Genomic DNA, 24,937 nt, shown 5'->3' on the forward strand with positions numbered 1-24,937 from the left:
TTAATTTCCAAATAATTTCTTTTTACATTACTCTGTTGATTTTAAATTAAATTTAGACTGGGACCAGAGAATGGAGATTATAGAATATCTGCTTTTTTTTTTAAAGATTTTATTTATTCATAAGAGACAGAGAGAGAGGCAGAGGGAGAAGCAGGCTCCCCATGGAACAGGGAGCCTAATGCGGGACTCCATCACAGGTCCCTGGGATCATGACCTGAGCCGAAGGCAGACACTTAGCCGACTGAGCCACCCAGGTGCCCCAGAATATCTGCTTTTTTATGAACAAATTGAGAAAGAATTTCTATTTTAAAGAGTAAGTTATCTGAGGTTCAATAAGGGTGAGTTTTAGTGGAAGGCATTTCTTTATTTGTTGTACCCATAGTCTTTCATATGACTTTTCAAAAGAGTAATATTAATGATAATAATAAAACAAAATTTAGTGGCTTAAAACAATCATTTTATTATATCTCATGATCTTATGGGTTAGGAATTTGGGCAGGGGCTCAGTTGGTAGATTCATCTATTTTATATGGCATCAACTGAAGTCAGTCTGGCATTCAGCTGCTGGCTGGTCTGGAGGATCCAACATTATTTTACTCAAATATCTGGTGTCTTGGTAGGCATGTGTGGAAGACTGGGCTAAGAAGGGTGCTCTTCCTTTCTATGTAGTCTTAGGGCTTCTCCATGTGGTCTCTTCAGCAGAGCAGCCAGACTTTTTAACAGAATTCAGGGCCTAAGCTTAAGAGAGCATTCCAAGAAATGAAGTAAAATCTGCCAGTAAAGCCTGGGTCCAGAAACTGGCACAGCAGTACTTCTACTAGTCAAAACAGTCACAGTCTGCCCAGCCTCAAGGGGAAGGGATGTAGATTCCAGCTCTTGACGGTGGGAGAGAAATGTCAAAGAATTTACAGCAATCTTTATTCTGCCACAGTATTATATTACCATTTTACAAGTGAAAAAATTATAGCACAGAGCAGTTAAGCATCTTATCAACATAATACAAGTGGGAAAGTGACTGGACAGAGATGATGTGTCTCCCACATTTGTTACATTGATAGGATTAATTTTTAGAATAAATGTGAAGTTTATCAGGTTTAAGTGATGGTGGAATACATTAAGTTAACATATTCTTTTAATGATATAAAACCTCTCATGCCAAGTCAGTTCCCTGTATGAAGGAAGCAAAAGGGATTAATTACTACAGTCATAGAGTGTTCTACAAGACAGGATTGAAAAACTATCTTATATTTTTACATTATGAATTTTCAGATGATGGGTAAGGTGTGAATGTTGTCTAAAGGCCTTCTTACATTCTTTACATTCATAGGGTTTCTCACCAGAATGAATCCTCAGATGTTGAATAAGGGATGAATTAAGTCTAAAAGCCTTCCTACATTCCTTACATTCAAAAGGTTTTTCACCAGTATGAATACTCTGATGTAGAGTAAGCTTTTGGCGCAATCTAAAGGCCTTCCCACATTCCTTACATTTATAGGGTTTCTCACCAACATGAATACTCTGATGTTGTGTAAGTTGTGAGAGTAATCTAAAAGCCTTCCCACATTCCTTGCAGTCATAGGGTTTAACACCAATATGGATACTTTGGTGTGAAATAAGTTGTGAGTAACGACTAAAGGCCTTCCAACATTCCTTACATTCATAAGGCTTCTCACCAGTGTGAATTCTGTGATGAAGAATAAGATGATAACCACGACTAAAGGTCTTTCCACATTCCTTACATTCATAGGGTTTCTCACCAGTATGAATTCTCTGGTGGAGTGTTAGTTGTTGTCTCACTCTAAAGGCCTTCCCACATTCCTTACATTCATAGGGTTTCTCACCAGTATGAAGTTTGTGATGTACTCTAAGGCCAGAGCCACACAAAAAGGCCTTCCCACATTCTTTACATTCGTAGAGTTTGTCAGCAATATTAAGCTTCTGATGTCGAGTAAGGTGTGCATACTGTCTAAAGGCCTTTCCACATTCTGTACATACATAGGGTTTCTCACCAGTATGAATCCTCTGATGGAGAGTAAGTTGTCCACGCACTCTGAAGGCCTTCCCACATTCTTTACATTCATAGGGCTTCTCACCAATATGAATTTTCTGATGTACTCTGAGGTCTGGGCCACATATGAAAGATTCTCCACATTCCTTACATTCATAGAGCTTTTCACCAGAATGAAGTCTCTGATGTCGAGTAAGATGTGCAGTCTGTCTAAAGGCCATTCCGCATTCCTTGCATTCATAGGGTTTTTCACCAGTATGAATTCTATGATGGAAAGTAAGCTGTTGGCGTACTCTAAAGGTTTTCCCACATTCTTTACATTCATAGGGTTTCTCCACAAAATGAAGTCTCTGGTGTGGAGTTAGAGATGTGCGTTTTTGGTAAGAGGGCACTTTTTGAGATGCAGTTTTTATTTGACTGAAATATCCCTCCTGTCCTTCAAATTTTCTTTTGGACTCCCAATCACTTTTTAAAATTAGGCCCTTAAGGCCATGGTTTTTAATTCTTTCCATTATCTTCCACTGGGGTGAGTTTATTTCATGAATGTCATTTTCCGAAGAGAACTTCTTGGTCTCATACCTGGTCTCTAGATCTAAAAGAAAGTAAGAAGGCAAACACATGGTTTCCTTTTTTTAAAAGAAGTAAAATTTCTACAGTAGAAATAAAAGACAACTAAAGTAATACTCAGTGAAATTCTAAATATCAGTTATACAGTTTGAAAAAAAAAGCATAAGGTAACACCAGGAAAAATGAAAGTTCATGTAAGAAAGTGAGACTGGTGATTAGTAAACATTTTAAGGCAGTGGGTCTCAAATTGAGATGTAGAGTAGAATCACAGAGAACTTGTTCTAAATATTGATGTTTATTTTTTAAAGATGTATTTATTTGAGAGAGCACACGTGCACATATGTGTGCGTGCACACCCCCACACACACACCTACACCTCCCCCCCCCATACACACATGCTCGAGCAGGGGGAGAGGGAGAGAAAGAATCCCAAGCAGACTCCCCTCTGAGCACAGAGCTTGACCCGGGGCTCGATCTCATGACCCTGAGAACATGACCTTAGTTGAACCAAGAGTTGGATGTTCAACCAAATGAGCCACCCAGGTGCCCCTAAATACTGAGGTTTAGATACCACCCAAACCACCTGGATCAGATTCTACAGTCCTGGCCAGTCCCGTATTTAATATTCTTCACACAATTCTGATGGAGATGAAAGGTTAAGAATTCATACTTAACTTTTTTCAATAATTTCTCTTTATTCTTAGACTAAAATAAAACTTGCTATGGTTAAAAGGCCTCTGCTTACCTGTAACACATCATCTCAGTCTGCTCTATCTCCCAAAATCTTCGGCCTGGGTTCTTTGCACTGCTGGCTACTTCTCATCCTGAGGTTTTTTGTTTTTTTTTTAAGATTTTGTTTATTTATTTGACAGAGAGCACAACCAGGGGAAGTGGCAGGCAGAGGGAGAGGGAGAAGCAGGCTCCCTGCTGAGCAACGAGCCCGATGTGGGGCTTGATCCCAGGACCCTGGGATCCTGACCTGAGCCAAAGGCAGACGCTTAACCAACTGAGCCACCCAGGTGCCCCTCATCCTGAGGTCTTAGGTTAAAAGTCACTTCCTTTAAGACTGACTACTGTCAGTATCTAAACCTATGTTCTTATATATGTATTGCATAGCAACATATGTCTGTGTTGAAATTATATATTTATAAATGTTTCCACTTGTTGCTCTCCTTTCCTTACCCCTAGACTTCTGTAATGGCAGAAACAATCTCTACTTTACTCTCCATTAAATAATACATTCAGGGGCACCTAGATGGCTCAGTTGGTTAAGCACCTGCCTTTGGACTAGGTCACGGTCTCAGGGTCCTGGGATCGAGCTCCATGTCAGACTCCCTGCTCAGTGAGGAGTCTGCTTCTCCTTCTCCCTCTGCCCCTCCCCCCGGTCATGCTCACTCTCTCTCAAATAAATAAAATCTTTTTGGGGCGCCTGGGTGGCTCAGTTGGTTAAACAACTGCCTTCGGCTCAGGTCATGATCCTGGAGTCCCTGGATCGAGTCCTGCATCGGGCTCCCTGCTCGGCAGGGAGTCTGCTTCTCCCTCTGACCCTCCTCCCTCTCATGCTCTCTGTCTCTCATTCTCTCTCTCTCTCAAATAAATAAATAAATAAATAATAAATAAAATCTTTTTAAAAAATAATACATGCATAGCACAAGATGAATTTCACTCATTGAATTCCCATGGTTCTATACTCATTCTTTTTTTTTTAAGGTTATATACTTATTCTGAATATACTTCTGTCTTTAATCTCTCACATATTACAACAATGATTAAATACTCCCTTTATTCATCCAAGCTAGTCCAGCTAAATATATAAATGGAAAATGGTGGTTATATACTCTTATATATCCCTTTCATTGCTTAAACCCCTTATCTATCTTCATATAGCTGTGAGCTACTTTTTCTTTTGTCTCCACATCACAATAAAAGTACTGAGGAGTTCTATTCATTAATCTCTCTTGAATTCTATTACTCATCCATTTTATAATGCTCATCTGGTTTTGTTCCCTCATCTCTTTGCTCAGGTCTCCTTTCCATTCCTTTAGAGGCAAGGCTGTTCCTGTATTTCCTAGAAATGTGTGCCAGTGATTTTCCATACAGGAAAACATGTTTATACTTTACTGAAGTTCTTATGAAATCCTTAGCAAAAAAGAAAAGGAAAAAAAAGATGTGATATGAAGGAACTCACTAATAGGGAAAAGGGTCTTGCAGTCACTTGAGTGTGAAGAATCTGCTAACAAAGGTCATGTTGGATTTAGAGAGAAGATGGTAAACCAGTAGGAGAAATAGCCAGAGAAACATTTAAGTGCTGAATGAGTTACGTATGAGAGAGAAAAAGGAGGAGGTTTTCAATTATTATATGGTCTGTATAAAAAGGTTGAAATAATATAGACATTTTCTTTTTTTTTTAATTTTTTTTTTTTAGAGATTTTATTTATTTATTTGAGAGAGAGCGAGCATGAGAGGGGGGAGGGTCAGAGGGAGAAGCAGACTCCCTGCTAAGCAGGGAGCCTGATGCGGGATTCGATCCTGGAGTCCAGGATCATGACCTTGGCAGTCGCTTAACCAACTGAGCCATCCAGGCGCCCTAGACATTTTCTACTAAAGCTGAAAATAATAAAATTTTAAAAACCCAAAGCTAAATCCACTTGAAATTTTAGAAGTCTATATTAAATAACTTTTAGATCAATAGGGAAATAAATTCCAAAACAGTATTTTTGTTTTTTAGAAAACAATGGTAATAATAATTTTAAAATCCACACTAAATTAGTATCTACAAAATATAAGCATAGTGCTTAGAAGAAAATTTAAAAACTTAAACACAGCAATAAACATGAGAGAAAAATCAATTAAAAATCAAAGAAATCAGAAAAAGAATAAAGTAAACTGAAGCAAAGCAGAAGAAATTAATTGATATAAACGCAGAATTAGAAAACAGAAAAGAAGAACTAATACATAAAACAAAAACTTTCTTTTAAAAAACAAATCAGCAAAACAGATAAAGCATTAGTTAATACAAGGAAAATAGCAAGAAAGCACACAAGAAGTGACAAAGTGAAAATAACCATGAATACAGAGGATAGCTGAAAAAAAGATTACTGTGCCCATAAATTTTAAAACATAGCTAAAATGAGTAATTTTCTAGGAAAATATATTTACCAAAACTGGCCACAGAAGAGATACAATGCATAAACATTAATTTCCAAAGAGCAAATAGAGAATGTGGTCAGACTTACCATCTCCTTCTCCTAAAAAAGAAGCTTTAAAGAACAGGCCATCCAAATTCTATTTAGACGGAGAACTAAGAAAAAGGAGGACTTCCGAACTATTTTCATAAAGTAATATTATACTAAATAAAGGTCACTAATAAAAACTACATACCAATTTTCTGAAAACTGATATAAAAATTCTAAGCATCTAATAAAACACCACATTGACCCAGTATTGTTTATTCAAAGAATTTTAGAGTGATCCAATATGGGGAAATCTATGAAAATAAATCAACATTTTTTTAAAGATTTATTTCTTTTATTTCTTTTTAAGATTTTATTTATTTATTTATTTATTTATTTATTTGAGAGTGAGAGAGCACAAGCAGGGGAAGAGCAGCAGGGAGCCCAGATGCGGGGCTCGATCCCAGGACCCCAAGACCACAACCCAAGCCGAAGGCAGACGCTTAACTGATTGAGCGTGCCCCTATTTATTTTAGAGAGAGACAGAGCTGGGAGAGGGGCTGAGGGAGAAAAGCAGACTCTTCGCTGAACAGGGAGTGCAATGCGATGCCAGTCTTGATCTCAAGACCCTGAGACCACGACCTGAGCCTTCTTTTTATTCCTCAAACATGCAAAGCTAACTTCCTCCTTAGGCCTTTTCTATTGGCTCAGAAGGCTCTTGCCCTAGAGAGCTTGAGCTCTTCATGGCTTGAGCCTTCATATCTCTCCTCAAAAAAGTCTTCCCTCATTTGTCTACTTTTCTATATGCATGTTATATACTTCACTAAGTTACTTACAGGAAGAAAGAAACAAAGGAAGAAAAGAAAATGAAAGAAAAAAATGATCTTGGGCGCCTGGGTGGCTCAGTTGGTTAAGCGACTGCTTTTGGCTCAGGTCATGATCCTGGAGTCCCGGGATTGAGTCCCGCATCGGGCTCCCTGCTCAGCAGGGAGCCTGCTTCTCCCTCTGACCCTCACCCCTCTCATGTGCTCTCTCTCTCATTCTCTCTGTCTCAAATAAATAAATAAAATCTTTAAAAAAAAAAATGATCTTGTTTAAGATGTCTAACTTTGAGTCAACAGTTGTCATTTTGGCTAAATATTTCCTGATTAAACTGATATCATCTTATTCATCTGGAACCTCTGCATGTCATTGTTTTTTTCAGCATTAATAGTGGTAAATGTCATTTAATTATCTAAATGTGAAAAGAAAATAAGTTAGGATTGGTATAAAAAGCGTATCTTTCCTTCCTGTGGTAGACAGTGACTAAGAAGATATAACATTATAGACAGTGTGGGCACTGAAATGGCCTTGTTACAAAACAAGAACTCTTAGCCTAAAATGGGTCTCCTCAGTCAGACCTGAATGTACAGAGAGCAAAATACAACATGACAACATATGTCTCTATATAAAGAATTTTGAAGAATTTTTTTTAAGTAGGCTTCATGCCCAGCATGGAGCCCAACGTGGGGCTTGAACTCACCACCCTGAGATCAAGACCTGAGCTGAGATCAAGAGTCAGACGCTTAACTGACTAAGATACCCAGGTGCCCCTAGGATCTTTTTTTAAGAAGACATTCAAAGAGAAATGAAAACAGCACAGAGGTAGAAGCTAAACCAAGAGATCATTCTCCCCATACTCTATTAAACTAATGTTTCTTCCTGATATGAAGGTATATATATACACACACATAGGTACACACACACACAGAAAAAAAGCAAAGAATGATATTCTGTGATCTAAGGATCTATCTTCTAGAGTAATTCATATGAAACTTTGATTGCTGATAAAACATTTATTATTACAATGTCAAGCATATTTTTCTTTATAGTCTTTTATTTCCCCAAAAAAGGTTTTTCAGACCATACCTAAAATAGCCTTTTAGCCCACACCATTTTCTCTTCCCTTACTCTTTTTATTTTACTTCATAGTACTCTATTAGCTGAAATTATATTTTTTATTTATCTACAGTTACTATGTGTCTCTTATTACAAGGTAAATTCCATGAGGACAGAAACTTTATTGGTTTTGTTTACCACTATATATATATATATATATTTTTAAGATTTTATTTATTTATGTGACACAGAGAGACACAGCGAGAGAGGGAACACAAGCAGGGGGAGTGGGAGAGGGAGAAGCAGGCTTCCCGCCGGGTAGGGAGCCCGATGCGGGGCTCGATCCCAGGACCCTGGGATCATGACCTGAGCCGAAGGCAGACGCTTAACGACTGAGCCACGCAGGCACCCCGTTTACCACTATATTGATAGTGTCTAGCACTGTGCCCAGCCTAGAGGTAGGTAGATAAGTCAGTCAGTCAGTCTACTTATCTACTATTTATAAATGCAAAAGAAAGCAGCTGAGTCAAAAAATATATAGAGAGTGGTTGTCAGTAGGGAACAAAGAGAGCACCTCTCCACCCATGCCCCCTTCAAAGGGGAGGAAAATTTGAAACAACAACAACAACAAAAGAGTGGTAAATGGGATAAAGAAATAGTTCTATTAGTATCCCTATTAGTATCTATTAGTATCCCTAACTAAGATAGCATCTTAATTTGCTCCTCAGGTCTTAGACCTTTTCTCTTCAGGCCTTGGACCTTTATATTTAAAAATTTTTTAAGATCTTATTTTTAAGGGCACCTGGGTAGCTCAGTCAGTTAAGTGTCTGCCTTTGGCTCAGGTCATGATCCCGGAGTCCTGGGATCGATCCCCGCCCCCCTCCCCCCTAGGGCTCCCTGCTCAGCGGGGAGTCTGTTTCTCTCTCTGCCCCTCACCCCACTTGTGCTCTCTCTCTCTTACTCTCTCTCTCAAATAAATAGATAAAATCTTTAAAAAAAAAAAAAGTTTTTATCTTTAAATAATCTCTATATCCAATGTGGGGCTTGAATTTACAAACATAACCAAGATCAAGATTAGCACGCTCCACTGGCTGAGCCAGCCAGGTGCCCCAGGCCTTCGACCTTTAAAGAGGACTCTGTAAACAACATCAGTAGAGTGTGCCTCTTCCCTAACTAATTGGGTGGTTTCCTCTGTGATGGCTTCCCCCTGTTCAAATGGCTCTCACTCACCTGGATATCGCCTCCTTCCTTTCCTCACAACTTTCCAGGGCTCTTTTCCTTGCTCCAATAAGGAAATCACGTCTGGCTTAGAAATGAAGCATCCTGATTAGAAGGAGGTGATATGGAAATAGAAAATAAATTCAAAATTACTTCGATTCAGTTTTGGTTAAATTTTTATTAACTATAAGTCAAATGGGAATTGATAAAACCTTTAGAACAAAGAAGGGCAAGATGGTTAAAAAATATTCACATTAAGGTTACATAATAAATAGATTTATATTCATACAAGTAATCCTTCTTGAGAGGCAATAGTGGTTAAGAGCACAGATTGCCTGAGTTTAAATCCTGTCTCTGCCACATCTCAATTGTAAGATGAGTAATAGCACCTATCATACACAATTGTTGTGACAGTTATATTAACATATATCCATATCTAAACATTGCCTAGAATATGTACTCAGCACTATATATACAGTTGACCCTTGAACTATGCGAGATTGAACTGCACGGATCCACATATATGTGGATTTTTTTGATACAGTATAGTACTGTAAAAGTATTTTCTTTATGATTTTCTTGACATTTTTTCTTCTCTAGCTTACTTTATTGTAAGAATACAGTATAATACATATAACATATAAAATATGTTAATCAACTGTTTATATTATCAGTAAAACTTCTGATCAACAGTAAGCTATTAGTAATTAAGTTTTTGGGGAGTCAAAAGTTACATGCAACTTTTTGACTGTGTAGAGGGTTGGTGTCCCTAACCCCTATGTTGTTCAAGTGTTGAATGTATTTTATTAGCTATTATTTATTGTCGTTGTTTTGCCGAGAGGAAAACAAAAAGCTTCTGGAGGCATTTATTATTTCTTAGGATATTCACACAATGTTAAGTGCAAAGTTCTTGGATTTTTAACTTTCAATCATAAAAGTAGGTAAAAGTAAGTTTATTAACAAAAGGAACGAGTTCTCTTGAATTGTAAATAAATCCTGTTGATCCAACTTATCACTGCAGATATTATATGTTCTTTTGATAGATTAAAAACTGAGATATAGGGTCTGGCCATTTTCCTTACATGTATAACAACAAATAAAACACCTATAGCAATTCTGGGTTCATACACCAAGTGAAACCTGGTTTCTATGACACAAGTAAGGCCAATTCAAATCCAGCCCTTTTTCATCATTAAGGAAGGCCTGAAGGCCACTTAAGGATGAGGAAGATGAATATGCTTAATTGAGGTATTCACTTCCAAACAAAGAAAGTTCAAACCATTCACTGGGAAAAGGGAGCAGAAATTTAGTTTCTTGAAAGATATTCCTAAAATTTCCAGAGAAAAAAGCAGATATTACAGTGAACAGGTCTAAATTACTAGAGGCAGAGAACCTTACCCAGTGAGACCAAGTTGCTGTAATTCTCCAACATTACATCTCTGTACAAGTCCCTCTGTTCCAAGTCCAGGTATTCCCACTCCTCCTGAGAGAAGACTATGGACACATCATTGAACATCACTGACCCCTGCAATGACAAACGATATAATACATTTGAGGTTAAAGAAAATTTGTTTTTAAGATGGAAGAGATACTGGAGGACATGGACCATGTGGCAAACCAAAAGGCTTAGGTAAAGGCTTAGGCTAGAAGCCTTTAACATAGTGAGTTAGGAGATGAGTGTGCCTGAAGCAGCATGCCTATGTGCTCTTGAAGAATCCTGCTGCTACAGGTGCAGTCACCTGAATACTCTGGTGTATCTTGATCATCCCAACATGTCTGGGAAAGAAAAAAATCAGTTTTCCAATTAAATAAAATATTTTAGATAAGCCTCTGCCTGTTGTATGTCTCCCTCATAAATTCTCAAGAAATGTGAGTTCTTCCACCCTTTCCCCTTAAAGAACAGATTTTTTTAAAGTTTCCTTACAATATTTGTTAGAAAAGGATCTGAATATAGTTAAAGAATTTCTTCCAAGTTCATCATTGAATCAGATAATATTGTAAGCATTTTTCCATTTATGACAGATTCTTTAGTGAACTTTAAAAAAATTGTATAATAGTCTATGTGAGGGATATATGAGACTTAATCATTCTTCCATTTTGGTCTATTCAAATTATTTAAGGTACTCCTGAGTTCTGAAGGTCCACAACTACTTATGTATCTGCACAATCTTCCTACTTGTTACCATTTTCCGTCTTTCACTGTATGCATTCCTTGTTCCTGACTTAAAGGATATGGACGTAGATTCTGGATACTGATGATCCAGATTCACAAAGTTATCATTCTAGACAGCATATCCTGTTCAACTACAAATGGAACCCTATTCCTAGTGTACAACTCTCAGGGATTCCCAGAAAAGATCCTTGATCTCTCTGCATGCAAGACCCAACAATATCTCTGCCCAGTCCTAAAAGTCTCACAAAACATGAGATTTCACCATATATTGAGGCTGAGGTCAACCAACAGCAAATCTTATCTTACATACTTGGAAAACTCAAATCCAGAAACACCCAGTTTCCCCATGAGTAGTCAAATGGGCCCATCCTCTTTCATCAACTCACAAGAGATGGTCAAACATCTCCCTCAAGTGATTTCATTTCTACCCCACTACAGCCCTTAGCAGAAGACCGAGCACATATAGGAGATGCTGAATGATTTTCTTCAATGAATACATGAATAATGACTGGGGAAAAGAGGATTCATAGGATAGGTGTGCTAAACAGCCTCATCCCTCACTGAATTTGGAGGACTGGGAGAAGATTCCTAGGCTCTGATAGGAAGTTTCAGGATAAAAAAATGTTCATAGGGCATTAACATGAAAGTATTTTCAGAAGGAGAAAGAAACAGTAACTTACATGGGCCATGGTTTAGAAATTCAAGAACCGGTCAGTCCTCCTTGGGGTTTAGTTTTCTGGAGAAGCAGAGTTCACAGAGGCCAGAGCTGGGGGAGGAAAAGGAGGCCATAAGATCAGATAGGCCTCAGAACTCCCAAAATGGCTGGAGTCCATTTGTTCTTTCCCCTCCCTTGACTTCCCAACACACACACACACACACAGGGAAATATGAGGGAGTCTGGACAAATCACATCCCTCCTCAGAAATTCCAGGGCTAGGGGTGCGTGGCTGGCTTAGTCAGTAGAGCGTGCAACTCTTGATCTTTGGGTTTTAAGTTTGAGCCCCACATTGCATGCACAGATTACTTAAAAAAGTAGAAAGATTACTTAGAAAAAAAAATTAAAAAGTAATTCCAGGGCTGATAAAGGGCCACATCATCTAAACAAGAATATCTTTCAAAGCCTCATAGGCCTGCTTGGATTCATCAGATACAAAGAGAGAAATTCATTAGAACCAATCCTGGCAGTCATTAACCACTGTCAAACTGATGCACTGGCACCCCGCTGGCCTGCCAGCCTGCAGCCAGGACAGTAACTTCCAGAATCTTCTGGGTTCATTACTCTTTTTTTTTTTTTAAAGATTTCATTTATTTATTTGAGAGAGAGAGAATGAGAGAGCACATGAGAGGGGGGAGGGTCAGAGGGAGAAGCAGGCACCCCGCCGAGCAGGGAGCCCGATGCGGGACTCGATCCCGGGACTCCAGGATCACGACCTGAGCCGAAGGCAGTCGCTTAACCAACTGAGCCACCCAGGCGCCCTCATTACTCTTTTCAATCAGAATCAACCGCACTGCTTTCCTGCATGACTTATTTGCCATTCTCTTTCTTACAACCTAGGCTGAAAAGGTGTGGATACATGCTCTCAACAGGTAGACAACACATATCTATTTATCAAAGACTTTCATACGATGGATATTTTATATACATTAAGTGGATCCTCAGGATTGCTATGTAGTATATAATTACCTATGCGGTGGACCAGAATATTCACAAAGTAAAACCACTTGCAGAAATTCAGTTAAGTAGCAAAGCTAAATTTGGAATCCTTATTTTTCTAACCAAAGTCAGCTCTCAATCAACTCTCTTGTCTCTGAAACCCAGAATCTCTTGTTCCATGAGCATGCATAACTCATTAAAAAAGCAGAAATAACACGTGAAACCTCCAAAGACATTTTTTTTTCAAGATTTTATTTAATTATTTGTCAGAGGGAGAAAGAGAGAGAGCACAAGCAGGGGGAGCAGCAGGCAGAGGAAAAAGCAGGCTTCCCGCTGAGCAAGGAGCCCGATGCAGGACTCGATCCTAGAACTCCGGGATCTTGACCTGAGCTGAAGGCAGATGCTTAACTCACTGAGCCCCTAGGCGTCCCCCCCAAAGACATTAAATACTCTTTAAGAGTATTGATGCCCATATTAGCAAGTTTGTAAGGAAATGAATATTCTAACCTGCAGATTGTGTAAATTTAAAAGTATGTACAGACAGCATTTAAACCATGCACATCTTCTGACTCAGAAATTCTACTGTGGGGATTAATTCTACTCCGTATATGTGCACAAGATATAAGAATGTGCTGACAGACATTAATCAAAATGGAAAAAAGCTGGAAGGAACCTAAATATCCTGCAGTAGGAAACAGATCAAATAAATTATAAAGCACCCACAGAGTGAAAAAGCTTGTCACTTAAAAAAGGATAATACAGATCTTTAATTGGAAAGATGGAAATATGTTTACTACATATTGCTGAATGAAGAATGTAGGTAATAACAGTTGTGAGTACTGTGATCCTGTTATAGCAGGGCAAAAAGACTTATATGTGTGTGTGTATATATGTGTATATATTTATATTTATGTTCATATGTACATAGTAATCACTAAATACTAAGCTTTTAAAAATACATAAGGACTGGGGCGCCTGGGTGGCTCAGTTGTTAAGCGTCTGCCTTCGGCTCAGGTCATGATCCCAGGGTCCTGGGATCGAGCCCCTCATTGGACTCCCTGCTCGGTGGGTAGCCTGCTTCTCCCTCTCCCACTCTCCCTGCTTGTGTTCCCTCTCTCGCTGTGTCTCTCTCTGTCAAATAAATAAATAAATAAATAATCTAAAAAAAGAAAAATACATAAGGATATACAAAATATTCAAGATGTGTAGCCTTCAGAAAAATAAAATGAACATGAATACATTTGTAAAGTATACATACATATCAACATAAAGAGGCACTAAGAGACATCAACAGAAAAAAATCTGCAAAAATTGTTCATTTACCCATTGTGATCTTAATTTTCTTCTTTTTGCTTATATTTACTTAATAATTTTATATGGCAATATATACTCTTGAAATATATTTTTAAAATTTTGTAAGTAGTAAGCTTTTCTTCAAATAGGTGAAAGAGACTCACTTCTAAAGCAGTCATCTCTTGAAGGAAAAAAACTGCTATGTTCTTTTCTCCTAGCTCCCAATATCTGATCCAACTCTATGATTTGTAAGTTTGTTCATGTATGTTGGAGTTTTGCCCAGAAAAGAATGGTTAAACATCCCCAAATAATGCCTTGTTTCACTGCTGCTGTCTCTCTTAACTTCTTGACTCATACATTTATCTTGCTTCTGAACCAGTCATTTTAGCCATGATGCCCTCCAAAGAGCTGCTGAATCTTCTTATCCTGTTGGTCTCATTTTGCATCAACATCATGAGAATAAAAACTATTAAGGCCTAAGACTTACTACATAAAATCCATTTACCTACACAGAAATCCTCTGGATTTGGTTATTTTTTGGCACAACCTGACAATGCTTGCTGTAATCAGATGATGTCTCTTCACAGGAACTCCCAAGCTGTGCTATCTGACTTCTTCAAATATTACACTTAGTCTTATTCCTCTAGAGGTTTATCTACCTTGATAGATAATAAGCAACTTAAGAATCACAACCATGTCATTTTAGTCACTCTATATTCCCCAAGTACTAGCATAGGATCAGGCATATTATGAGTACTTTATAAAATGTCTGATAATTCAACCTAGAAGTTCCATTTCTAGGAATTTATCCTTAGAAAATTTTTATAAAAGTACACAAAGAGATATCTGCAAGGAAGTTCATCAAAGAATATTCTGTAACCAAAAGTCAGAGTACCTTAACAGTAAGACAACCGGCTAAATAAACTAGGTTCCACAATATGATAGCATATTACACAATTATTGACAATGATGGTACTAGTTCATATTAATTCATGAAGGAAAATATCCATGATAAATTGCCAAGTACAACAGGCAGACTAAAAAGAATATCCACAATGTTGGGAGGTGACTGACTCTCATATATAAAGAACACAGGCTTTGCTGTCTTGATCCAGGATATGAAACTAAGGTTTGACAGTTATCAACTAGGAGACATCAGACATGTTAGTTTTCAGTGCCACTGTTGCCTCATAGATAAACTGGAGAATAACAGTATCTACTTTATAAAGTTGTTATTAAAGTTAAGTAACATAATACACATAAAGAACTTAAAATACCTCATTATAAGCAATGAATAAAATGAAAACATGACATGCCCCATATTCCGTGTATTAAAAAAAGTATCTTTAATAAAAAAACTTTAATTCTTTGATAAATGATCTTTAATAATTTTTTTTTAAGATTTTATTTATTTATTTGACAGAGAGAGAACACAAGCAGGGGGAGTGGGAGAGGGAGAAGCAGGCTTCCTGTGGGGCAAGGAGCCAGATGCAGGGCTGGATCCCATGACCCTGGGACCATGACCTGAGCCGAAGGCAGACGCTTAACGACTGAGCCACCCAGGCGCCCCTTTAATAATTTTTTAATACTAGGATGCCCTTTCTCTTTCAGTAAACTTTTTTTTTTTTTTTTAAGATTTTATTTATTTCTTTGACAGAGGGAGAGAGAGAGCACAAGTAGGCAGACAGGCAGGCAGTGGAAGAGGGAGAAGCAGGCTCCGCGCAGCACAGAGCCCAGTGTGGGGCTTGATCCCAGGAAGCTGGGATCATGACCTGAGCCGAAGGCAGACGCTCAACTGACTGAGCCACCCAGGCGCCCCTACAGTAAACTTTTTTTTTAAAAAAGATTTTATTTACTTATTTTAGAAAGAGCGAGAGGAGGGAGAGGAGCAGCGGGGAGGGAAAGAGTAAAGAGTCTCAAGCAGACTCTGTGCTGAGCATGAGCTTGGTGTGGGGCTCGATCTCACGCCACTGAGATCATGACCTGAGCCAAAACCACGAGTCAGAGCTTAACCAACTGAGCCACCCAGGCGCCCCTCTTTTAGTAAACTTTTTTTGAGATTTTCAGGACTGCTCTTTATTACAACATCACTAAATTTTAAAGATTTTTTTTTTCTTTATTTGACAGAGAGACAGCGAGAGAGGGAACACAAGTAGGGGGAGTAGGAGAGGGAGAAGCAGGCTTCCCGCTGAGCAGGGAGCCCGATGTGGGGCTCGATCCCAGGACCCTGGGACCATGACCTGAGCCGAAGGCAGACGCTTAAGGACTGAGCCACCCAGGCGCCCCAACATCACTAAATTTTAGAACTAAGTTTGAGAATGTAATTCTTCTTAATTAATAATATTAGCAAAAAAGATTCATAGGAATCAAGAAGTAGAGCAAAGCCCCTTTTGCTCTCCATCCCTAGCAGCTCCAAAGAGACACCATTTGGCATCATAAAACTCAAGAAATTTGATTTGATAAGGTATCATTCTGAACACATTAAAAACATTTGATCAAGTTCTTCTGTATAACATGTCTAAATATTTATTGTTACTACCACTTTCTCCCCCCTGTTATAAATCTCTACTTAGGAGCAACCTTGAATTACTTAAAAAAAAAAAAAAAGGGGTTTCTGATTCTGAAAAGATATCTTACTTGTTACCCTAGTAAATGTTTTCATAATCCTAAAATGTATAAAGTCTTCAAAAGTCTTTCAAATTAGAGGAGAACATTGTACTCTCCAGCAATATAGTAAATCTTCTGACTGTACTGGATTTCTTTTCAGTGTTGGAGAGTCTTTATCTCCTTAAATAATCAATTTTTGTGATTCTGCTTTACAGAACAAAGAAACGTACACAAGTGCACAGACAAAATATTTGGAAAAACATCAAAATAGTTCTTCACCAAAACAATAAGCTGCCTTCACTCTGTTCTGTGACTGAACACAATCAAGGCAAGCAGCATTCTTAAGTGGGGTCTGAGGGTTTTGGCTAGGAGTCTTCTCTGGCGCTCAGATATCTGACTGGGGCGGCGGGGGTAGGGGGTCCTCTCCGCGGGTGGGCTCGAGCGGCTAGAGGGCAGAAGATCGAGCTGTGACGCTGGGGTCGGAGTCACACAGTCCAGGCTCTGCACCCAATTCAGTCACACACACGCCACCACCCACTAGTCCCGACCTCACAACCGCACATAGTCCTGATGTCACAGCTGGGCCCCGCCACGCCCACAGTCACCCAGATACACAACTACAGCACCGCCGTTCTCACGCACACTCGGCCTGAGACGAGCGGCTCGCAACGCTCTGCGGTGCTGCAGGGCTTCCCTTCCCTCGCCTAATCTCCAGGCCGCAACGCCTTTCCTACAGATGGCTGGAACCAACCCTGCGAACCAGGACTGCTCACCCGGGGTGTCGCACCTGCCTCACGGTGATGCTCCGCGTCAGCGAGAACACGACGCACCCGGCAAGTCCACACACAGCCCCCGAGGCTTAACGGGCCGCGCGCGGAGGCTGCTGGGAGCTCGCGCTGCAGGCACTGAGTGCGCCGGCGCGGCCAGCGCCAGGGAGCCGAGCGTCTACCCCGCCCGCGAGCTGAGTGCGGCGGAGGTCTGGGCGGGCTTCGGCCGGGGCGGGGCGGGGTTCTCGGCTCTTGGTCCCGAGGAGTCCCGGCAGGTCCGGGAGCGCTGCGGGGACGAGCGACGGGCGCACTAAAGCGGGATGTGCGTTAACGCGACTCTCCGTAGGACCTACTCGGATGGCGCTGCGTGTGCGTCTTTGGAGTGGTTTTGGGTGCGATTTTTTCATTGGGTGTGGCCGGCTTGTGTTTGAGAGGTGCTACTTCGCGGACCGGAATGTGGTTTGGGAAGGAGCTTTTAACTGGAATTGTGTGTCGCAGGACCGAGAATGTTGTGGCAGCCTGTGAGAGAATGGGTTTGACAGTGCCTGTGAACGTGTCTGTAAATGAACATTTAGGTGGCGCGGTTCTGATAGATTTCCCCCCCAGGCCTTCCCTACAGACGGTGGTTGGAAGTCACTCAGTGTGCGCCGATTGTGTGGCGAGTGTGTGTTCCTCAGGACTGCGACGAGGTAGGATGATTAGATGGGACCGGGATGCTCACTCTCCCCAACCCTGAAATAGAGAAATGAATGTTCCATTTTCAAGGAGCATCATCTTCACTGAAGGATTTGGTGGAAAAAACCCTGATTTTTCTGGAGAATTATGTATTTACATTTAATCACAAGTTTATTATGGAGAAGAATGTAAACAAGCATAACTTTTAAAGTAAGATTTCAAAGGAAATTCCTGTCATGGAGTAGTTTATTTGCTTCGTCTCCGGATTTCTAGAGTAGGCTGTTCCTCTTAGTGTTAAGGGGACTTTGTTGGGAAGATTTAAGAAGCCCTAGGCTAAGAAAAAAACATCTTTTTTTTTTTTTTAAGATTTTATTTATTTATTTTGACAGAGAGAGAAACAGTGAGAGAGGGAACACAAGCAGGGGGAGTGGGAGAGGGAGAAGCAGGCTTCCCGCTGAGCAGGGAGCCCGATGTGGGGCTCGATCCCAGGACCCTGGGATCATGACCTGAGCCTAAGGCAGACGCTTAACGACTGAGCCACCCAGGCGCCCCCAAAACATCTTTTTTTAAAAAAAAGATTATTTATTTTAGAGAGAGAGCTTGAAGGACAGGGGAGGGGGTGGCAGAGGGAAAGGGAGAAGCACACTCCTCCTTGAGCAGGGAGCCCGATGTGGGACTCGATCTGAGGACCTTGAGCTGAAGGCAGACCTGAACCGACTGAGCCACCCAAGCACCCAAGAAAATACATCTTTACAGAAAAGGGAAGCAGTATGGCTAGAGCAGACGACCCAGGATTAGGGAGTCAAATATCTTAGGTTCTAGATCAGATATTCTTTGTTAAAGGAGGGCAAGAAACTTGTTTAAGACTCAAAAGTATCAGTTCATGCTGACATTACTAATTCAAATTTAATGTTACAAGGTTTTATTCTTACCTTTTATATTTCTGCTTTTTTTCCCCTAATGATCTTTCTCTAGAAATCCTGGTTCCTAGTAATAATAGCATATTTATATATTTGCAGTAGCCTAGAATGGCCATAAAATAGTTTAAAATGGTAATGCCAATATTATTACTAACAATAAAGCTAGTACATACAATTTTATTTATTTATTTATTTATTTTTTAAAGATTTTATTTAGTTATTTGACAGAGAGAGATAGTGAGAGCAGGAACACAAGCAGGGGGAGTGGGAGAGGGAGAGGGAGAAGCAGGCTTCCCGCGGAGCAGGGAGCCCGACGCAGGGCTCGATCCCAGGACTCTGGGATCATGACCTGAGCCGAAGGCAGACGCTTAACGTCTGAGCCACCCAGGTGCCCAAGTACATACAATTTTATTTTATTTATTTAATTTTTTTTAATTTTTTTGAGGATTTTATTTATTTGACAGAGAGAGAGAGAGCACAAGTAGGCAGAACAGCAGGGAGAGGGAGAGGAAGAAGCAGGCTCTCCACAGAGCAGGGAGCCTGATGTGGGGCTCGATCCCAGGACCCTGGGATCATGACCTGAGCCAAAGGCAGCCGCTTAACCGACTGAGCCACCCAGGTGCCCCCCAAGTACATACAATTTTAGATTATAGTTATTCTAAAGCGGAGGTTGGCAAACTAGAGCCCGCAGGCCAAATCTGGCCTGCCATCTGTTGCATAGCTAGTGAGTAAAGAATAATATCTATCTTTTTAAGTGGTTTAAAAAAATCAAAAGAAGAGTAATATTTTGTGAGGTGTGAAAATCATGCATTTCAAATTTCAGTGTCCATAAATAAAGTTTTACTGGGAACATAGCCATGTTCATGTATGCATTGTCTATGGCTGCATTTGAGCTACAAGGGCAGAATTGAGTAGTTACGCAGACTGAATGGCCTGCAGAGCCTAAAATACAGTCAATTCTCATTATTCACAGTAGTTCTATAAAGTTGTTGCAAACACTGAATTAGCAAACCATTGCTCCTAAAGGAAATATGGGGTTTCCTGCAAACATCTGATGACATTTTCTTCAACCAATCAATACATACCTGGTTTTATGTGTTTCTACTTGAAGACACAGTTGAGAGACCTGGGTGGCTCAGTCATTTAAGCATCTGCCTTCAGCTCAGGTCATGATCCCAGGATCCTGGGATCAAGTCCTGCATCAGGCTCCTTGCTCAGCGGGAAGCCTGCTTCTCCCTCTGCCTGCCACTTCCCCAGCTTGTGCTCTCTCTCTCTCTGACAAATAAATAAAATCCTTTAAAAAAAATACACAGTTTATGTATAGTTGATTCATCAACATTGGACTCATGGCCAAAAGCACTATAGCTCATGCCTTGAATAAAGCTGATCTAATACATGTATTTTCTCTGTAAGGCACATCACAGACTTGTGCTTAGGAACACTAGGCAGCACTTCAGCACTATGCTTTGGGGTCATTTGAAACAGCAAAATCACCAATAAAAAGCACAAAATGAAAAAAAAAACAACCCATGGTACTAAAGAGACTGAAAAGAACACTTACTATTTTTTTTTTTAAGATTTTATTTATTTGACAGAGAGAGACACAGTGAGAGAGGGAACACAAGCAGGGGGAGTGGGAGAGGGAGAAGCAGGCTCCCCGCCGACCAGGGAGCCCAATGCGATCCCAGGACTCCGGGATCATGACCTGAGCCGAAGGCAGATGCTTAATGACTGAGCCACCCAGGCACCCCCAAAAGAACACTTATTTACGGTATAAGAGCTGAAACAAGAAAGGGGAGGGTTACCTTATTTGACTTCAGCTGAGAACATGTGTGTCAAGGGACTCATTTTTCATTTTTCTTCATATGTCCATGAATGAACACAAAAGTGCTGCAGGTACTGACTTTGGGATCACAAATAAAATTTTAGCAGGTTAGGTAAGTTTGCAAATATGGAATGCACAAATAATGAGGATCAACCAATTTACTGCCTGGCCCTTTACAGAAAAAGCTTGCCAGCCCCTGTTTTAGAATATATCCCTCTTGGTGGCCCGGCGGAGCGGGCGCCGGTTGATACCTGTGGAGAATCTCCTAAATTGTACCCTGAAAAGGCAGAATGGAGATGTCAATGCCCCCACCTCAGATATATGTAGAAAAAACTCTGGCTATTATCAAACCACATATTGCTGACAAAGAGGAGGAAATACAAGATATTATTGTCAGATCTGGATTCACCATTGTTCAGAGAAGAAAACTCCATCTCAGCCCTGAGCACTGTAGTAACTTTCATGTGGAACAGTATGGGAAAATGTTTTTCCCCAATTTAACAGCTTACATGAGTTCTGGACCACTTGTTGCCATGATATTAGCTAGACATAAAGCCATCTCTTACTGGAAAGAACTTTTGGGACCAAGTAATACCTTAGTAGCTAAAGAGACTCACCCAGACAGTTTAAGGGCAATTTATGGCACAGATGACCTGAGGAATGCACTTCATGGGAGCAATGATTTTGCTGCAGCAGAAAGAGAAATTCGATTCATGTTTCCTGAAGTGATTATTGAACCCATTCCAGTTGGACAAGCTGCTAAGGATTATTTAAATTTATATGTAACACCAACTCTGCTTGAAGGACTCACAGCACTTTGTAAGGAGAAACCAGCGGATCCTTTTATTTGGTTAGCTGATTGGCTCCTGAAAAATAATCCCAACAAGCCAAAGCTGTGTCACAATCCAGCTGCAGAAGAACCTTAAAATAAAATTCCTCAAAGAACAAATCACTATCTTACTGTGAAAGACATGCTTCTACTTTAAAACAAACAAACCGTCCTAAGGCTTTAAGTAACTACGTGTGAAATAAATTGTTTAAAAAAAAAAAAAAAGAATATATCCCTCTTAGTTATAAAATTAGAATATTTAAAAACTACTTGAAGTAATTCCATTCCCGTGCCATCAATAATTTCTCTAATTGACTGTAACATATTAAATAAATTAAAATCTGGGCTCCTGGGTGGCTCAGTTGGTTTTGGTTGGGTGGCCGACTCTTGGTTTTGGTTCAGGTCATGATCTTGGGTGGGCTCCCGGCTCCAGGGGGAGTCTGCTTGAGGATTCTCTCTCCACTCCCTCTGCTCCTCCCCCTGTTCACTCTCTCTGTCGTTCTCTCAAATGAACAAATAGATCTAAAAAATCCTTGTAAATAAAAATCCATAAATGAGAAAAAATGGCATGAAAAAGGAAAGCTCTTTATAGAATGTCAGCTATTAAGTTTGATTTTACATGATTATGAACTCAGTTTCAAATATATTTATGATATTTGGTTTTGAAGAGGTATTTTTACAGTATGGTGTTTTCCTTTAAGTTCATGTCCATTTCTATTATATCCTCTCATGCCAGCTATCACCTGCATTTAAATAAAACAGCAACATCATTAGAATGGATACATCTTGGCATGAAAGCTAGCTATTGGTGAGGTAATAGAACACAATTTATCAGGCAACACTGAATTTTCTTTGAAGTCAGCCTCTTTCTGATTTCTTCCAATGCTTCATGTTTGCCTTCCCTGCTAGTGACCAACTCTTTTGCTTCTTTACACAGCCTTGACACTCAGTGCCACTTGCATTGGTAGAAACAAGGTGCCCAGGGAATAGCTTTTCCAAAGCCGAGCAAAAGTTGGGTGAATGAATTCTAATTACAGAAGCAGTGTTGGTAGCTTGTGTGCACCCTCAAATGCATTACTACTGGGGTGCTGGCTTAAGCCTGTATGGTTGCTGGGTACCTGTCCAGGGAGGGAGGGTGCTGCTGCATTGCTCACTCCTTAGGTGTAGATTGCCTGGACCAAAACTCATACTTGCTTACCAAAGGGTTCTACACCCAATGTGTTTGTCAGAGAGGGGAGGTTCCCCACACCACCAAGCAATTCTTGGGAACCAGCTGGGGATCCTACAATTCAACTCAATTCTGACACTGTCTACATGGAGACAGCATCAGAACTCACAGTTTAAAAGCTCTGTCCTACAAGAATTCCCCCAACTACTTCAGACGCCAGTCACAAGTCCAAGTTATCACCTGTTCTTGTGACCAACTGCTATATATTTGAGGTTCCAGTGACTTCCTCCTTGGGTTCAATTAATTTGCTAGAGTGGCTCGCAGATATCACAGAAACATTTTACTTACTTGAGTACCAGTTTACTATAAAAAGCTATAACTCAGGAACAGACAGATGGCAGGGAAGCATAGGGCTTCTAAAGCATAGACCCTAATCCTTAGGTATTCCAAAAGTCACCTTATTAACCCATCAAAAGACACCTTGATTGTTCTCATCACAGGAAATTCCAATTGTTTTAGGAGCTTTGTGCCAAAAACAAGAGGAAGACCAATTATATATTTTTTATTATAAATCACAATATCACACTTACATCATTGCTGTCATGAGCAGGTGGGCTTCTGAATGTACAGAGCTTCTCAGTAGTGGCAGGCCAAGGCGTTCTCTTAATGACTTCAAAGCCTATGAGAAATTGCAAATGTATTTGTATCTTTACAACGATGTATTCATATATTATTTAATACAGTGACAGAAAGCAATAAAAAATAGTTAAACATAGCAATGGAAAAGGGGTATGAACAGGCAGTTAATCAAAGAAAAAATATATTGTTAATAAGCATGCAAATTTAATCAAGTTAGTGAGAAGAACGATCTCGAAAGAAGTGTGATTTTAAATGAATTCTTTTGGGGCACCTGGGTGGCTCAGTTGGATAAGCTTCCAGCTCTTGATTTCAGCTCAGGTCATGATCTCAGGGTTGTGAGATTGAGCCTGGCATTGGGTTCCATGCCTGCTTGGGATTCTCTCTCTTCCTCTCCCACTGCCTCTCTGCCCCTACCCCCCACCCCCAACTTGTGCTCTTGCTCGGGCTCTCTCTCTCAAAAAACCATGAATAAAATAAAATGAATTCTTTTAAATTAGGCAGAAAATTTTAAAAGATAAATATCAGGATAGGCATGGAAGTAGAAAACAAGTTATGCTCATGAGGGCAGTTTAGTTAACATATATCAAAGACCACAGATTCAACTTTTAGAAGTTATTTTAAGGAAATAGTGAAGTAAATGCCCACAAATATGTGCGAATGCTTGTTCACTATGGGATGGTAATAATCTTGGAAGTAGTACATTAATAGGGCAGTAGTTAAATTTGGGGGTTTCATGTGTATGCTATTAATCTAGACAAAATATACTATTATAGACTGGTTAAATATGAGTGATATATAAGTACATATTATTATTTCCAGATTTAGAATGTGCAAACTGCCTGGATCAGCATGACCTTTAGTATTGTTCTCAAGGAAAAATGTACTTCCTAGACCATCCACAATAAAAGACAAAAATAATCTATTTGATATGCTCTACAGAATCTATTCAAGTAATTACTGTGACTACAACATGAAAAAGAAAGTGAAATAGGTATAAATACTGTGAGACACCATATCGGTCTCCCTGCTCAGCAGGAAGCCTGCTTCTCTCGCTCCCTCTACCCCTCCCCCCTGCTCATGTCTCTCTCTCTCTCTAATAAATAAATAAAATCTTAAAAAAAATACTGTTCGACAGATACTACTTTATCCACAGATTATAAAGATCAAAAGAATCTATCATTTGATAATCAATACCCTAATAAGAGATATTAAATGCTCAGCTATTACTAGCATATTTTAAGTATTGTGAAGTATTATATCATAAAGATATTAGAGGAAAAGGAGATGAAAAGTTGTCAAAGACATTTTGAGACATACGTGTATTAATATTCACTCAAGGTCAATTCAATGTGAACTCATTTTGAAATACTCAGTATTTAAGTTGAATAAAATTCAAAATATAATCTCAATTAGTTTCTTATTGGAAATGGATAAAATAAAAAATTCTAATAAAGAATCATTTGTCTTTATTTCCAAATAAAACCAACATATTAATAATATATATAACTCTATTTCCAAGTAATAAGTTACTAAAAAGTGTAAG

General features: G+C 39.6%; 2 protein-coding genes across 5 annotated transcripts in view; one reads left to right on the forward strand and one right to left on the reverse strand.

The window, feature by feature from the left end:
- Positions 1-724: 724 nt before the first annotated feature.
- LOC118022820 (zinc finger protein 82 homolog) overlaps positions 725-24,937 on the reverse strand; it is a 55,830-nt gene continuing 31,617 nt past the window's right edge. Inside the window, exons 1-5 of one of the 4 annotated variants that reach the window (XM_035023709.1) lie at positions 17,359-17,452; positions 11,698-11,783; positions 10,243-10,369; positions 8,857-8,949; positions 725-2,600 (exon numbers count right to left, since the gene is read on the reverse strand). In XM_035023709.1, coding sequence (XP_034879600.1) covers positions 1,243-2,600; positions 8,857-8,949; positions 10,243-10,369; positions 11,698-11,706 — 1,587 coding nt within the window. In that variant the 5' untranslated portion in view covers positions 11,707-11,783; positions 17,359-17,452 and the 3' untranslated portion in view covers positions 725-1,242. Of the gene's footprint in view, positions 2,601-8,856; positions 8,950-10,242; positions 10,370-11,697; positions 12,135-17,344; positions 17,453-24,937 lie in introns of those variants that run through there. The other 3 variants (XM_035023707.1, XM_035023708.1, XM_035023713.1) reach the window with 3 other exon arrangements.
- LOC118022860 (nucleoside diphosphate kinase homolog 5-like) lies at positions 20,664-21,971 on the forward strand. Its single transcript, XM_035023821.1, has one exon. It carries the CDS (start codon positions 21,049-21,051, stop codon positions 21,682-21,684), a length of 636 nt encoding a protein of 211 aa, XP_034879712.1. The 5' UTR covers positions 20,664-21,048; the 3' UTR covers positions 21,685-21,971.

The sequence above is a fragment of the Mirounga leonina genome, unplaced genomic scaffold (genome assembly GCF_011800145.1).
Source record: "Mirounga leonina isolate KUSES-001 unplaced genomic scaffold, KU_Mleo_1.0 Mir_177, whole genome shotgun sequence".
Lineage (NCBI taxonomy): Eukaryota > Metazoa > Chordata > Mammalia > Carnivora > Phocidae > Mirounga > Mirounga leonina.